General features: G+C 65.7%; 1 protein-coding gene across 1 annotated transcript; it reads left to right on the top strand.

The window, feature by feature from the left end:
* The first annotated feature begins 1,862 nt into the window (after positions 1 to 1,862).
* On the top strand, positions 1,863 to 9,293 carry LOC144307775 (extracellular matrix protein 2-like). Its single transcript, XM_077887767.1, has 9 exons — positions 1,863 to 2,111; positions 3,075 to 3,389; positions 3,747 to 4,031; positions 4,509 to 4,624; positions 4,978 to 5,110; positions 5,321 to 5,478; positions 5,933 to 6,072; positions 8,132 to 8,458; positions 8,911 to 9,293. The coding sequence occupies exons 1-9, from the start codon at positions 1,946 to 1,948 to the stop codon at positions 9,095 to 9,097; spliced, it is 1,827 nt and encodes a 608-aa protein (XP_077743893.1). The 5' UTR covers positions 1,863 to 1,945; the 3' UTR covers positions 9,098 to 9,293.
* Positions 9,294 to 16,284: the final 6,991 nt, after the last annotated feature.

Genomic DNA, 16,284 nt, shown 5'->3' with positions numbered 1-16,284 from the left:
GCACGAACAGGGGAAATGGGTTGGGGGCCAGGATTCCAGAACCAGGCAGGGGGAGGGTCAGAGCAAGGGCTCCAGCCACAGTCCGGCTCCAGGGGCCCCCTCACAAAGGGTCCTACCCCTCCTCAGGCAATGCCCTGACCTGGGCAAGCCCTACCCCTGCCCCCTGCTTCCTTGTCTGTACTGGGGAGGCTGGGAGCACTCGGTCTTCCGGGATCCGCAGGCGAACTCCTCACAGCCTTCCCTTGCCTGAGTGCTCCCCGTCCCTGGGCTTCAGCAGCCCCGCAGCCCAAGACATCCTGTGTCACCCCGGGCCACACAGTCACACTGCTGGCTTCAACCTTGGCTCCCTAGGCCCTTGGTCGTGCTCACTCCACAGACTGTCTCTGATCTGTGAGTGGCACGGTCCCAGATTCAGGCCATAACCCAGAGCCCTGGACGGGACACAGGAGAGGGTGCCGGTGGACCCCGGGTGGCTCTTATGGGACTGTTCGCTCGCATGGGGGCTCCTTGGAGGCAGCAAGTCCCATGTCCCCGCCGCACCCTGCTCTCAGACCTGCGTGTGCAAATGTTGAGGAGCCCAGTGAAGACCCTCTTGCTGGGGCCTCCCCGCCCTGACTCTCCCCCAGCCGCCCCCTCCACCTGCATCTCACACACTCCCCTGTGCCCTGGACAGAGACCTCGAACCCCAGATGGTGGTGGGAAGCTCCATCCAGATGGCCCTTCCTGGCCCTGCTCCCCGATCCCTGCACCCTCCCCAAGCTTCCCCCTCTCCCCTCCACCCGGGCCTTGCCCACAATTAACTCATTTTTTCAGATCGCTTCCAAACATAAGTCAACGCTGGACAGAGCTGTAGGAAAAGCTTCCTCAAAGCTGGCCCCAAAGAGCCATGTGGTGAGACGGGGCCTCTCTGCCAGCCCCCACCCGCCCGCCCGCCCTCGGCTCCCACCGCGGGGCCTGGGGCTGGGGCCCTCCGAGGGTCGGCCGGAGGCCTGCGGTCAGACCCCCCCTGCTTCGCCTCTTGGTCCACCCTGCAGCCCCTTCCCTCAGACCCCTCAGACTGGCTTCCTTTCCACCTTGGCCCAAGCCGATCCTCGAGTGCCTCTGTGACCAAGAGGGCACGCCTGAGGCAAGGGGGCATCCCGGGACCGCCTCTGACAGTGGTCACCTGGACCCAGCAGCCCCGGTGCACGTGCAGGTTAGCGAGGGACGGTGGCGCAGCGGGAGAGGCTGCGGGATGTGTAACCCCCCACTACTTTTTCCAAAGGAGAAAATGGAGTTCTGGAGGGAGGGGAGCTGCTTAGGGGTAGTCAGGGAGCCGCTGGGGGGCCCAACCCGAGGGGCTCGCTACCCTAGCTCTGCCCAAGCGTGGTCGCCTCCGGAATCGGGAGGCCTCGGCACGGGCGCCCGTGGCAGAAGCCCACAGGCTTGGCGGCTCCTGGGCGGCCCTGGCACCTGCCCCCTAGCCCGACGGCCCATCCGCTCCTTTCCCGGCCGTGGACGGAGGACCTGGCAGCCCGGGGCGGGCGGCTCGCCCTGTGGTGGGCCTCACAGGTCCACTGTGTGCAGAGACAGAAACCCCATTCATGGGGGCCACTGGGCCTGGTCCAGTGGAGAATGCAGGCCTTCCAGCAAAAGACCGGGAGCACTGGAGTCCAAGAAAAATCAACATCTCTTTCTCTTCAGGTGCGAGAAGGGGACATGGGGGGAGGTTGGGGGCAAGGCCTAGGAGGTATTTGTTTGCAGGGGGGGGCGTCCTTCCTGGGGGAGGGCTGGGGCAGGTGGGGGAGGCTCCTAGCACTGCAGCCGGGGCCAGGAGCTTAGGGCACAGGACCGTGTGCACCATCCCTCTTGTGTCCCATCCCGCTGTGGCCACCGCTTCCACCTCTCCCAGCTCTTCAGCCCCTCTGCTGGCCCAGGAGGTCTGCGCGGCCCAAGCGAAGTGGCCATGAGGAGCATGATGCTCCCAGTCCTGGCTCTTTGGGTGGGGTGCTGCCCTGGAGGGGCCCTGGCCGAGCAGGGGCTGAGCCCGAGAGAGCCCGCGGCAACGCCAACCTCCCCGGGCATGCTGACCCTGCAGCCCCCACCGCCCAGCTGGCCTGGGCCCCCCAATGGTGAGTAAGTAGGTGGCACCAGGGAAAGGTGGCAAAGGTGGCAAAGGTGAGTAAGTAGGTGGCAGCAGGGAAAGGCTGGCAGGAGGGGAGCACTCTGCCTTGTTATTAGAATCCCCCCTCCGGGAGCAGGGGCAGAAGAAGGCTTGGTAACCCCAAGGCTGCCCACCCAGTGCTCCCCTTGGATAATTCCAAGGGGGCTAGGAGAGACCCTTGGGCCTCAGGGAACCCTCTCTGAGGGTAAGGGGGGTTTGCAGACTCTGGGAGGCCCAGTACCCATAGCCCAGGATGAGGGCAGGGGAGGGAAGGAGACCCCCTAGGAGGGGCCACTGCAGCTAGGGCTGGAGTTATGGATCCAAGTGCCCTAAGACCTCCTGAGGAGACTGGGAGACATGTGGGAGGCTGCAAGTGGGGGACCCGGAGCTTGGGAGGGGTGGCACAAGTAGCCCCGGGAGACCAGCTGTGATGTGACCATCTCACAGGCCAGTGGTTGGCTCCACATTTGCTTGCCCCACCCCAAGGTGCAGGGCTGGGATAAGAGGAGCTGGTGGGTGGGCCCAGGAACCCACCCTCTGCAGACAGCAGGACCTGCAAGGGATGCCCATGGATCGTTAAGGTGGGGCTACCATGTGTTAGAGGGGAGGCAGGCGGGATGACCCAGCCCAGCGGCCGCTGGCCTGCTTATGACACTGAGCAGAACGCTGCTCTCTCTCTGGTGCTTGGGGTCCTCCAGTCTGGGGCCATGAAAAGGCGGGCAGGAGATACTTGGTGACCTCGGGAGGTAGGGGTCTGTGACAGAAGGCTGAGATCTCCTGAGGACAGGAGAGAGAGGAAGAAGTGAGGCCTGGGCAGAGAGGGGAGGGAAGGGGGGCAGCCTGTGGCTGATCCCCCTCTTAGGACAGAGATGCAGCCTCTCAGCCAGGCGGGGGGCCCAGCCACCCCAGCCCATACTGGCTCCTTCTGCAGGTCAGGCGCGACCCACCCTCAGCAACAGCGGCCTGGACAGGCCTGAGGAAGGAGCCCATGAAGCCTGCACCCAGCCCCCAGGCCCCAGCCGGAAGGCCCTTGCCAGGCCAGGGCCGGCTCAGAGGGAGGCGTCGCCCCCAGCAGCCTGGGACCAGGAGTGGAGTCACTACAAAGGGCCCAGCAGCAAGTGGGCCCAGCCACAGGCCGTAGCCGAAGCCCAAGAGCGGGCGGTGGCCACCAGAGAAGGTCAAGGCAGGAAGACAGGAGGCCGGGGGGCCAGGAGAAGGGGCCCAAAGCCCAGGAGGCCCCCCAAAGGTGAGAACTGGCCAGGACGGGAGCCTGCAGGGGGTAACAGGGCTGTGCCCGAACCTCCGGTGGCTGAAGCCGGGTCACATCTCCCGCAATCATACCGGCATCACCCGCCCCTGGGACCGCGCCCGACTCTCAGCGAGCCCAAGCCGGGCGGCCCGGTGTACAGGCAGGAGAGGGGGCTCTCGAAGCCTGGCTCTCTTCCCTGGCCTGGGGGCCCCCATTCGTGCTAAGGGAAGGGGCCCAGCGGCCTGGTTCCGGCCAATTTGCCGGCAGGTCCAGGGGGCCCCAGGTGAGCTCCTGCCCCTCGACAGACCTCTGGTGCCATGTGACCAAGCTGGGGCCACGTCTGTTGTCCTCCAGGGGTCCTCCGCCGACCTGGCTCAGGGAGCCGGCATCAAAAGAAGGATGACAGCCAAGGCCAAGGTGGCGGCTGCACCGAGGAGACCACAGACCGTGAGCGGAAGAGGCCGAGGAGCAGGCAAGGGCACGGACACAGGTTTCCGGACCTGGGTGCCACCGAGCAGGCCATGCCCCCCCTGCCAGCCTCCTGCCTCCTGGCCCGGGCGGCCATCGCCTGCAGCAATGTCAAGATGAAACACATCCCTGCCCTGACTGACCCCGGCCTAGCCACGCTCTACCTGGCCGGTAGGTGACCCCTCTCCCCCACACTCACCCCCGTGGCAGGACTGAGAAGGCCACACACCTGGGCTTGCCCTCTAGTGGGTCCCCAGCCAGGGTGGCTGCTGCGCGGCTGTGCTGGAAGGCCCACCTCCCTGGGGGTCCTGGTTGGCCGTGAGAAGATGCCCCGACCTGGGACAGTGAGAGGAGCCAGCTCCAGGGACGCCCGGGTGGCTCAGTCAGTGAAGCGTCTGCCTTCGGCTCCGGTCACGATCCTGAGGTCCTGGCGTGGGTGCGGGGTGGGGGGGAATCCGTGCTCAGCAGGGAGTCTGCTCCTCCTTCTTGCTCTGCCCCCCTCCGCTTTGGCCCACTTTCTCTCTCTCCGTCTCTCTAAAATAAATAAATGCAAAGAAGAGCCAGCTCCTCCGGCCCAGGTTGGGGAGGTCCTGGCAAAGCACAGGGGGACAAGGCAGCGGGGACTACAGCCACCCTGTGTCTGCACAGAGAATGAAATCGCCAAGATCCCAGCGCACGCGTTCCGGGGGCTGCCCAATCTGCAGTGGCTGGACCTGAGCAAAAACAAGCTGGATGCCCAGGGCCTGCACCCGGATGCCTTCAAGGTGTGCAGCAGCTTCTCCACTTGTGCCGCCAGGGGGTCTAGACCGGGGGCGGCGGCAGGAGTTGTATATCCGAGATGGCTCCCGGTGTCCATGGATGTCCCCCTCACCCCCGATGCTGCCTGGGGTCTCAGGCCTGGAGGAGGCAGTGCTCGGAGTACCCAGCACGGTGGGCCTCAGTGGTTGCGGATGACGCGGCCCCGCGAGGGAGCAGCGGTTCTGGGAGACTAGGAAGCCACAGTGCAACCAGATGGGGTCCCCGGGGCGGGCTCGGCCCAAAGCCACGCCCAGAAAGCCTGGCCTGGCTGGTGGCACCCCAGTCCCCAGCCCCCTCTGCTCCCCCCCCACCCCCGCAGAATCTGACCCGGCTGAAACGGCTGAACCTGGATGGGAACTCGCTGGCCGCAGTGCCAGCCTTGCCCGCCTCCCTGCAGGAGCTCAAGCTCAACGACAACGTCCTGCAGGGCCTGCAGCACAGCAGCTTCCGGGGTGCGGGCAGGCCCCTGGGGCGGGGGGCCTGAAGGGGCCTGGGGGGCTGGGGAGCTGGAGGGCAGAGGAGGGAGCAGCGGCTGGGGAGGGGCACCCTGGAGTCTAGGGGCAGGGAGTCTCCGGAGCCCCGGCAGGTACAGGAGCAGCGGGGCGCCCAGAGCTCTGCGGTCGGCTCACATGGGCCTCGCCACCCTCACCCCCACCCCGCAGGGCTCAGCCGGCTGCTGACCCTGGAGGTGGAAGGGAACCAGCTGCATGATGGCAACATCTCTCCCCTGGCCTTCCAGCCCCTACACAGCCTGCTCTACCTGAGACTGGACCGGAACCATCTGCGGACCATCCCACCCGGCCTGCCAGCCTCCCTGCGGGTGAGCCCCAGGCCGGGGAGGCAGCGCTGCAGGCAAAAGCCTGGAGCACCTGCCACCAGCGGGTCCAGCTGCCTGGGAAGGGAGTTTCAGAGATAAACCCACAAAGCCTCTGCGCTCCCCGGCCTCCTCTCTGGCTGACCTGACGTTCCGGAGGCCCGGAGTTGAGCTTTGGGGGCTGACTTGGACCTTCTGGGTGTCCCTGGACAGGGCTCAGGCCCTCGCCGGGCCACATGGTCCCCCTGTTGGACGGTGCTCCTTGGGGCTGTGTCTTGTGTGGCTTTGGGGAGCCGCGGCACAGCTCCCACACGTTGCTGGGCTCCTTTGCACGTGGCCATGCCCCGAGAGGCACAGAGATGCTGACACCTGGGTCTCACAGACGGGGCCAGGTACAAGGGGAGAGGGAGCCAGGTAGGGCAGGTGGGCCCCTCACCCTCACTGTCAGCCCTGGCCCTAGGAGCTGCACCTGGGTACCAATGTCATCGAGGAGGTGACAGAGGGCATGCTGAACCATAGTCACAGCCTCAGCGTGCTGGTGCTCAGCAACAACCAGCTCCAGGAGGACCGGCTGGCACCCCGAGCTTGGACTGATCTCCCGTGAGTGCTGCCACCTGCCCTGGCACCGCCTGAGCTTTACCCCGACAGGTGCACGGAGGCCAGAGAGGGAGGATTCACCCAGAGGAACCCAGACAGGAGGAGGGGTGGCTCTGTGGCTCAGGTCTGGTGTCAGGTGGGTCATGAGCCTCCGTGCCCAGGGCTCAGGGTGGTCCTGAGCCCCCTATGTCCTCCTCCAAGATTTCCTTATGTCCCTCCCACCCAGCAAAATCCCCAAAGCCACAGGAACCCCTTCCTCTGCCCATACCCGGATTCACCCCACAGGCCCCCAGCCAGCTGGCCTGGGATGTGCCATGGGCCTGGACAGAAGGGCAGTTCAGCAGGGAGGTGACAGGGACAGGAAGGGCACGGAAGAGGCAGTGGGCATGGGAAAGCACAGCATCTGAGCTTCCTGGGGCCACACAGGGTACCAGACAAATACCATAAACTGGGGAGCTTACGACCACAGAGTTTTCTACTCCCACAGCTCTGGAGGCCAGAAGCCTAAAAGCCAAGTGGCAGCAGGGCGTCGCTCCCTCTTCAGGCTCTAGGGGACAGTCCTTCCTCGCCTCTTCCAGCTGCGGGCGGCCCCAGGTGTCCCTCGGCTCCGCTCGTGGCCACGGTGCTCCAGTCTCTGCCTCTGTTGTCATGTGGCCTTGTCTGTCCGTCTCTGAGTCTGTCCTCTTGTGTCTCTCATAAAGACACTTGTCACTGAATCTCAGGCCATCCCTAATGCAGGATGAGCTCTTCTGGAGACCCCTCACTTACATCGACAACGATCCCTTTGCCAAATAAGGTCGTGCTCACCGGTTCTGGGCAGACACATATTTGGGGGCCACTAGTCACCCCACTACAGGAAGGGTCCAGGATGAGTCCTTATGGTCTGGTTTGGATAGCAGGGTGGAGGCGCCAACAGAAGGGGTCCAGGGAGGAGAGCCGGCCGTGACAGGCGCTGCCTACCGAAGGGGCAAGGCTGCGGCCCGGGAAGCAGCAGGAGGGCTGGGGAGCGCAATCCATGGGGTCTGGAGACCACCATGGCCGGGCAGCAGGGTGGCAGGCCGAGGTCAACAGACACTCCAACCTGACATTGCAGGGACCAGCGCCTCCCGCCCTGCACCCTCACGTTCCAGGAAAAAGTTACCAGGACGTTTGGGTTTAATTATTCTTTTTTCCTCTCCCCCTCTTGCCAAGGGGGCAAAGGAAAGCAGACAGCGGCCCAGGGCGGGGCCACGCAGCCGCTCCACTCCCACCGCGGGGCCTGGGCAGGGGGCTGGCGGCCAGTCAAGCCCTGCTGGCGCCGCCCAGCTCGTCCCGGCCCGGGGAAGGGGAGGGGGCTGCTGGCAAAGCAGGCTCGGGAGACACTGGAGCCCCGACCCCCGGGGGCTGGGGGCCGCGTGGGCCCCAAGGCCAAAGGGCCGACCTCAGCCGCAGGAGCTGGGGGCATCGCCCGGGAAAGCCGCTTCCCCTGCTCGGCCCCGGGCTGGAAGCATCACCACCCTCCGTTCCTGCTCTTCCCCTGCCCGGCCCTGGTTCCGACCCGCAGCCCGCCGTGGAGCCAGTGACCCGGGCTAACGGCCACCCCAGCCCCACCGCCTGCTCGCCTGACCCCTCGGGGTCCCCGGCCCTGACCCCCGGGAGCCTGACTTCCCTTTCCCTCCCGATCTTTCTTCTGCTTCTCGGCCTGGGGTGAGACAGGAAGATGACAGGAGAGCGTAGGGATGAGAGGCAAGGGCCAAGGGGCCGAGACCCAGGCCGAGGAGGGCAGAGCAGAGACAGGCGGAGGTGGGCGAGCGCCTCACTCGTCCCGTGTGCACTGGAGGAGCCCCTTGGCCTCAGTGGCCCTGCGGTGAACAAGGAGGAACCCCACCCGGATCCCCTCTTCGCAGCCTCTTTAGACAGAGGAGGACGCGGAAGCCAGACAGGGCCTGGCCGGCCTCCCGGCCCTTCCCCACCGCTGGGCGCTGCCGGCAGGGAGCCAAACCCTGCTCTCTCGTGGGGTGTGCACTGGGCACCTGACCGGGGTGCCCGCCGGCTCACTGCACGCCTGCACCCCGGCCCGCAGGAAGCTGGAGGTCCTCGACCTGTCGCACAACCGCCTGGCGCGCGTGCCCTCCTCCCTGCCACGGGGCCTTCGGCGCCTGACGCTGCACCACAACCGCATCGAGCGCATCCCGGCCTACGTGTTTGCGCACATGAGGCCGGGCCTGGAGCTCCTGCGCCTGTCCCACAACAGCCTGCGCACCGACGGCATCCGCGGCGCCTCCTTCCTGGGCCTTCGCCGCTCCCTGGCCGAGCTGCTGCTGGACCACAACCAGCTGCGGGCCATCCCACGCGGCCTCCTGGGCCTCAGGGGGCTGCAGGTGCTGCACCTGAGCCACAACGAGATCCGGTAGGGCCGCCGCCTGCACCCCTCGCGCCGTCCCAGCCCCCCGCACTGCCGGCCGGGGGTGGGGGGAAGGGCAGCGGAGGCCAGGGGTTCCTGCCTGCCAGGTGGGCCCGCGGGAGAAACCGTTTGCTGTCCCCACTGTCCATCACGGTTGCCACCATGGGAGGCTGTGCCCGGTGCTTGGCAGGCCCAGGCAGCCAAGGGCTGCAGATGGCAAAAATCTGGCCGGGGGCTGGCAAAGGGGAGGTGAGAGGGCCCTGGCTGAGCCTCAGGTGAGGAGGTGGCAGGTGCTGGCAGCGACCTGCCTGACCCACTGCCCTGAGTCTGGTGTCTGTGCCTCGGTGGCACCGCCCCCTCCACGCAGAGCCCTCTGCTCCTCTCCTCCTGTGTGACACCTGCCTCCCCTTTCTGAGGTCTTCTCCCCTCCGCTTGACGCTGCCACCCCCACCCTGTAGGCACATGCCCCTGAATTCCATCTGTGACGCTCGAGTGGCTCAGAACTCCAATCTCATCTCCACACACCTGGAGAACAACCTTATTGACCGGCGCCGCATCCCGCCCACCGCCTTCTCCTGCATCCGGGTCTATCGCAGCGTGGTCCTCAGGCCTCAGCAGCGGGAGGGGGTGGTGGAGGGCTCCTAGGAGCCTCCTGCTCCTTTAGGACTGGTGGCAGGGGGTGGGCAGGCCTAGCTCCACTTGATCTTTGCACTACTAGGAGAAAGATCGAGAGGACCCGGCCACTTCAGATGCTCCCACTTCCCACTGAGGGCTGAGGCCCCTTCACTTAGTAAATGGCTCAGCAGGGTGCAGCGCTGGTTTGGACTCGAACATAATGAACATAATAAATGCATTTCATTCAAGCCCCGGAGCCCGCACCAGCCTCCCCCTCTCCCTCCTGGATTTAAGCTGCATTTGCATGCTGGCTCTCGGTGGTGCATAGAGCCCCCAGGTCCTGCATCCTGGACACTGCTCTATTAGCAGAGAGTTAAGAGGGCCTGGTTCCAGAAGCATCTCCAAGAGCCTCCCCACCCCTACCTGCCCTGGCCAGGGTACTGAAGTCACCCTTCACAAGGATGTGGCAGTTCAGCAGCTCAGCTCCGAGCCACCTGGGGGCCAAGCTCAGTGCGGCGGCTCAGGACAGCATCAGTACCTCTCTTCCAGGAGGCATCTGGGTCCCGGTGTGGACCCACAGGGCCTGGCTCTGCTGGCAGAGCACGCTGATGTGGAGGCCCAGGGTGCCCGCCCTTTGTCCTAAAGCCACTCACAGTCACACCAGGGACGCCTTGCCTCCCCCTCTACCCCTAATCCAAGTCCCCGGGTCCTGATCCTGGTTCCCCTCCCCCCATGTCTGGTGCAGGCACATCCCCAGGCCAGCCTGTGGGTCACCAGGGCCGCACCCAAAGTCCTCAGGCAGTGTTGCGGGACCCGAATGTACCTTCATGAGACCCGGTAGCAGGGAAGGGTGGAGAGTGCTTGGTCTGTGGAAGGCCAGGCCTGGCCCTGGAACCCAGCGGTGACTGTCCCCCGGGCCAGACTTGCTGCCTGTCTGCCTGGTGGAGAGGCAGACACGGACACCAGCAAGCTGTGAGAGCGCAGCCCGGCCAAGCCCCGAGGACGGGACAGGGCAGCTGTGCTGGGTGGGGACATGGGATCTGCAGAGCTCCCTGAAGCCACCAGGGCAGCGGGACAACTGCCCTAGTGGCTTCACGGGGTCAGCCTTGACAGCTCACGATGCCACCACACCCGATGCTAGGGAGGCTGAGGGACCAGGCAGGGTTCCGCAACCAGTGGAGAGCACAGCTGAGCCTGCCCCTGCCCTCCCCCTGGGACAGTGGGAGGCTCACAGTGGTGTGGGGGCCAGAGACAGAGCCCGGCGACAGGCATCAAGGATGTGGCGGGAGCAGGACCGGCCCTGGCTTTCAGTGTCGCCGGATGTGGGTGGAGAGAGGGAGAAAGGGCAGCGAGTACCCGCTGCAGAGACCCCGCTTGGCCACCGCCTCTGGCTGGGGTCTGGGCCTGGGAACTCTCTTGTGTGGGTCCCATTCTAGAGCCAGCCCCCCACCCCCCCACCCCCGAATTCTCAGCCCAGAAAGGGCCAGACTCGGGCAGGGGGCGGGGAGAGGCCTGGGAAGCTTGGGGAGTGTTTGCTTTGGACTCATCGGAGCATTCCTTCTCCTCCGGGGCCCAGGCCCACAGATATGGCACATCCTGTTTGGGCTGGGTCAGAGGTCAGCAGCCCTGGAGGCGCTGGCCCCCGATGGGAGGGAGGGCTTGCTGCTTTCCCAGCTCTCATGACCGTTCCACCCCAGCTGCCCGCCCGGCCGCTGCTCCCCTGCTCTGGTCAGCCCCCGTGCCCCCCTTCCCTGCAGTCGCGGAGGTCAGGCCCTGGGAGGCACAGAGAGTTCAGGCTAGGCGAACCCCCTCCCCTGCTGGCCTCTCCCCGCTGCTGTTCTCACCTCTGCCGAGCAGATGGGGGGGCGGGGAGTGGGGGGCGCTCAGGAGGAGTCTGGCCATATCCCAGGTCCCAGGGCCTGCAGTTTGTCAAGGCCACTGGCCTGGAGGCAGGAGGAGGGGCAGAGGAGGGCAGGGGACACAGGAGGTGGGCAGCCCCAGGTGGTTACTGGGGTAAATCCCACTTCGGATCGAAGCTGCTGGGCCCTTGGGGTGCTGTCAGGTGGGCTGAACCCAGGCCTGGAAGCCACGCCTGAGCAGACTGGCACCCAACGTGGCACAGATGCATCTAAGCCCCGAGTGGCTGTCTGCCACTGGGCCCCCCAAAACTGGATTTGCCCCCAGGAGGTTGACTGGGAGGCTCTTGGGGCCACCACCCCGGGGACGGGAGGATAGGAATAGCAGTGGGGGGGGGGGAGATGGCCGGTGACGGATGACGGCCACGCCAAGCCTCGCAGGTGCTCTGGAGCTGAGCGGGTCCTGAGGGGGGCAAGCGGACCCGGCCTGTGCGTAGCCCATTGTCATTACACAGGGGTGCCCGCAAAGGGGCCAGGAGCTCAGGGCAGGCTTGCCAGCAGCTAGAGGCCAGGGGCTTCCGGCCTAGAGGGGAGACTGCCCAGGCGGCATGGCACACCCCCAGGGAGACGTCCCCACGGAGCCCGGCAGCGAACGAACACGTCATACCGGCTGGCAGGACCGAGCACCCCGCCCCCCGCCCCCCCGCTGTTGCCCTGCAGCCGCCCCTTCTTCACCCACATCCTGGGTCAGCCTTGACAGCTCTTGTGCCAGCATGAGAGAGGCCACTGCCCTCCTCTTCAGGGCAGCCACTGACCCCACTGGAGGGTACAGGGGTAGGCAAGGCCCAGTCAGTCACACCCAAAGCGCTGGGCATCTGAGGGGTGACTACAGTCAGATGGCAGGAAGGGAGGCCGTTGTCAGCCCTCCGACTGAGACAGGAGTCCCATGTAGGGGGGAGGCGGAGGGTCAGGACAGTGGGGGCAAGTGGGGACCAGGAAGGGGGACACATAAGCCAACAAGTGCAGTGGTAGGGAACGGGGACAGGGAGCAGAGGTGTAGCCCTTGGGGCTGGACCGATGTCTCCTCCCCAGGACCTCCGTGGAGCCACGCACCTCTGCCCGCCCCGCCCAGCCACAGTCCCGCTGTCCTGCCCATCGCCTTCCAAATCTTCCGACCTGCCTTCTCCTTTCTATCCCCAGCACCCCCACCTGGGGGCCAGGCTCCCTGCCGACCTCTCTGCACATCTGGTTCCAAGCCTTTCCCCTGCCTCGTACCCCAGGTGGTGGCAAGCTTAGCCCAAGGCCCCACCTCCAGGACAACAGGCCCAGGGCGGAGCAAAGCGTATGTGTTGCATGGTGTGCCCCATGCCCGTTCCACCGCCCCCCAGGCCCTGCCCCGTAACAGTTGCCACCATGGCAGGTGAGCGGAGCCAGTCGGCCAGACACGGGCTGCCCAGGCCCCTCCCCTGTGCTGCCCTCACCCACTGTCCCCACCGGAGCCGCCTGGCCCTGCAGGCAGCAGCCAGATGCAGGCACTGCTCCTGGGGGCCGGCCTCCCCCTGGCGGAAGACCAGGGGCTCCCGGGGTGCCTCAGGGCCTCCCTGTGTCGCACCGGCCTGCCGGGCAGCCCGCAGACGCCTCCCGGTGGCACAGCCCCCTGTCCACCTTCCCTCATCTGGCCACACCCCAGGCCATGCCTCTCTAAAGATAGCCAGACACAGGCCCAGCCTCCGTGGAGACCCCTTCGGGCCCTGAAATTACAGCCTGGCGGCCTGGGCCAGAGAGCCGCTGTGTGATTATGTCCTCGGGGGAAGGTCAAAAAAAGCTCTGGCATACAGAGTGCCAGCTTTCACTGGCCACACCTCGGCTATCGGCGCTGGGAAGCTTCCAGATAGTGGAGGCTCGGCTCACTCTGCACTAGTCGGCTCCCTCTTGGGTGCTTAATGTGAGCCTCGGGAAAGGTTCCCAGGCTCCCACACCCAGGGGGCCCCTGAGCTCCATTAGGTAGGCCACGTCTGGGCTCCAGAGGGTTCCGACGCTAGCCTCTGGGGTGGGAGGGGTGGGAGGGGCTGCCCCCCAGTGGCTCGCCCCCCCCCCCCCCCCCCGTCACTGCCCAGCCCCCGAGGCCGTGGAGATGGGGAGTGCAGGAAGCCAGCAGGCTGAGTGAGGCCCATGCACGACGACGACGTGAGCTTGGCTTTGGGGGCTGCGGTGCCCGAGATCCTCAGGGCCCTCTCTGGGATCTCGGCTGAGTTCTGGGCAGGGTCGCTCGCTCAGGATGTGACCTCCGTGTGTGCATGTGCTGCGTCCCTGCCTGGGCATCTGTCCTGGAGGCTAGGGCGTAAGGGGCTCCTCCCTGGGGTGAGAGCACTTGCTCTGGGCTGGCTTTGCAGGAGCCCCGTGTGGCCACTCCAGGGAGAGGCTGGAAGGCAGCCCAGGGGGCCACTGGAGAGCCACCCCTATCCCCAGGAAGCCCTCCCTGCACCCCCAGTGGTGCTAGTACCTAGGCTGGTGCCCCTCCCTCTGTAGCGCTCATCACACTTGGTCACCATCGTGCTTCCTCAAGCACATCCTGGCTTCTGGTCCAGGAACACATGTGCTCGGCAGGGCGGAGAACAGTGAGGCTGGCTGACGCGGTCCCCAGGGAAGGGACAGAGGGACAGACGGGAGATCTGAGGAAAGAGTGAGGAACCGGGAAGCACAGACAGGGAGGACAATGCGTAGAGGCAGAGACGAATGAGCGAATGAGCAGGGGCCCAGGCAGACAGGGCTCGGCAGGGAGGCCAGAAGGGGGCTGGCGGAGGGCCCCTGCAGCTCGGGCCATGCCGCTCCTTCCAGGCCCCGGAGGCTCATGGGACTAGCAGCTGGGTGGGCTGGAGCTCAGAGGGAGCTCCGTCAACTGCTGGTACCTTGGTGGGGGCCCCTTGGAGCCCCTGGGCCTTGACCCACTGGGCCACCTCCCAGCCTCCTCCCCCCACCCCAGGGAGCGCCAGCAGCAGCAGATGGGGGGTTTCAAGTGCAAAGGAGACTCGCAGCCCGCCTGCTGGGTGCCCTGCTTCCTGCCCCGCGTCCCCCTCCGACTCCGAGGGCCGGGCACACACAGCTGCGAGCCAGCTGTCGGAGGACAGGCTGCAGCTGAGTCCAGGCCCTTCGCACACAGGCACACAGGACGGCGGTGGGCTTGGCTTAGACGGCCCTGCCCCAGGAGCCCCTCGCAGCTGCTAGCAGCCCTGCCTTCCCTTCGTCCCAGCCCCCCTCCCTCCTGCACTCGCCCTCGGCCTGGCCCCTGTCCTGTCCCCTGCCTGCCGCCCCTGCCCCGCTCCCTTCGAGCGCCTCGCCCGAACTCTGGGGCCCGGGTCTGGGTGCGGGGGGAACGGGCAGGACAGCCAGGTGAGGGAGCGGCCTGGAGCCTGGAGCAGCAGGCTCAGCCAGCGCCCTGGAGCCCTGGCGGGAAAGCGTGCGGGCTCGGGCGGGAGAGCGCCCTCGTCACCCAGCCCCCGGACCCCCAAATTGGCCAGCCCTGTCCACCACGTGTTCTGGGGGAGCTAAGACAGCTGCGCATGGGCCTCCTCCGCAGCCCGGGGCCTCAGGAAATGCCTGCTCTTCCTCTGGCCTTGCCCCCGACGCCTGCCCTCCTCTGCCTCCTGCCGCCTCCTCCCCGCGCGGGGAGGCCAGAGGGCAGGGGCCCGCTGACTCTTGTGGGGCCGCAGGGACGTGTTGTTCCCAGCTGGGGGGCAGGTTTTTCCTGGGCTCCGGGAGGAGCAGAGGCCTGGGGAGAAAGAGGGGGAAGGGGAAGGCCCGGACTGAGGTGCTGCCTGGCTGGGCTGGGAGTGGCCCCCAAATTAGAGGGCCCGGCCGGCCGAGTGATTCAGTGGGCCTTGGGCCGGGCGTGCAGTCCGGCCTTATTGCAGACTGCAAACCACAGACACGAGAGCCTTCCAGGCGCAAGAACCGTATTTACAGAGGGATTGCTCCAGATGCGTCCCCCAAGTGCAGAAAAGAGCTGCAGGACGCGCAATGGGCCCTGTGCGGGGTGCTGCCCATCGTCCCTCCCCGCGGCCCCTGACAAGCACCCTCCAGGAGCGGGCCTGGCCAACACCCAAGGCTGTGCAGTGTGCAGGGGACACTGAGGCTGCTGGGTGCCACTGTGCCGATTGCCCCCCACCCCGCTGCTCCTTGCCATGTGCTACTCCTTCCACTACCAACATTTGTCTTCCCTCCTCTTTCTCTTGTCTACTCCAAGTCACCTCCTCCAGGAAGCCCTTCGGAGCCTCTGGTGCTGTGTGTGGCCCCGGAGAGGCCGAAAACAAGAGTGCCCCAGTCCCATCCCCACAGGATGCAGGGCTCAGTTCCCGAGCCCCCAGAGTGGCGTCCCCCAGCAGAGCTCCGGCCACCATACTCAGGGCTTTTTGCCCCACCGCGACTCCTGGGGCCAAGGAGCTGAGTGATGGCTCCCGGGGCCCAGCCCCCAGGACGGTGCGGGGTGCAGTGGAGGGCGGCCCGGGGGCCTGAGACCAGCTGGGGCCTCAGGCGCAGCTACAGGCTCCTGGGGCCACAGGTTTGTCTTACGCGGGGTTTTGTGGGGTTTTTTTCATTTTTCAAAAGAGCTTTATTGAGATATAACGCACATGCCATAAAATTCACCGATTTAACACGTCCAGTTCAGTGGTTTTTAGTATGTGTGGTGTGCAACAGCGCCACGGTCCACTTCAGAACACTTCCATCACCCAGAAAAGAAAACTGACGCCTTCAGCCGTCACCCTCTATCCCCGCTTCCTTAGAAGCCGCTCATGCACCTTCTGTCCCTATAGGTTGGCCTATTCTGGATTTTTCGTGTGGAATCATACAATATGTGGGGCTTTGTGACCGGCTTCTTTCCCAGAGCACAGTGTTCTGTGCACGGCCAGGAACTGTGCGTGGGGATGCCGAGGCTCCGTGAGGCTACGGGGGCTTCTACGATCTCGTCTTTCCGCTGCCAGAGAAGTTTCAGGATGTTTCCGAAAAACGTTAAAAACACCAACGAGCAAGCAGACCAATGGCTCCCCCTCTCTAGAAGGGCTTGTGTTCTCGCCAGTCTCTGGCCGGGTCCGGGGATTTGCAGCCATCTCCCCCAGGGAAATAAGAGCTCCCACCCCAGACCCCGTTTTGCCCACGTCTCCCTTCTCCATGGCCTGGAAGCTTCTTGCAGGTAGGCGCCACGGCTTGATCAGGCCACCATGTGTCTCAGGTCCTCAGCGGGGGGCCCTGAACTGACACCGGTGCACATGGAAGGGAGGGGCTCTGGGCCCAGCCACATCCCCAGGCAGAGCCTTCTAGAGCCCACCTGCACGTGGCCCTGGACAGCTTGTCCTCTCTCCATGC

The sequence above is a fragment of the Canis aureus genome, chromosome X (assembly GCF_053574225.1).
Source record: "Canis aureus isolate CA01 chromosome X, VMU_Caureus_v.1.0, whole genome shotgun sequence".
In the NCBI taxonomy this organism is placed as follows: domain Eukaryota; kingdom Metazoa; phylum Chordata; class Mammalia; order Carnivora; family Canidae; genus Canis; species Canis aureus.
This window is presented reverse-complemented; position numbering and strand designations above follow the sequence as displayed.

What these genes read in the sequence shown, in the direction of transcription:
- LOC144307775 (XM_077887767.1), top strand. Translation starts at nt 1,946, where the DNA reads ATGAGGAGCATGATGCTCCCAGTCCTGGCTCTTTGGGTGGGGTGCTGC. An exon ending in CTGGCCTGGGCCCCCCAATG is followed by an intron (nt 2,112 to 3,074) that starts GTGAGTAAGTAG and finishes CTCCTTCTGCAG; the next exon opens with GTCAGGCGCGACCCACCCTC. An exon ending in CTGAGCCACAACGAGATCCG is followed by an intron (nt 8,459 to 8,910) that starts GTAGGGCCGCCG and finishes CCCACCCTGTAG; the next exon opens with GCACATGCCCCTGAATTCCA.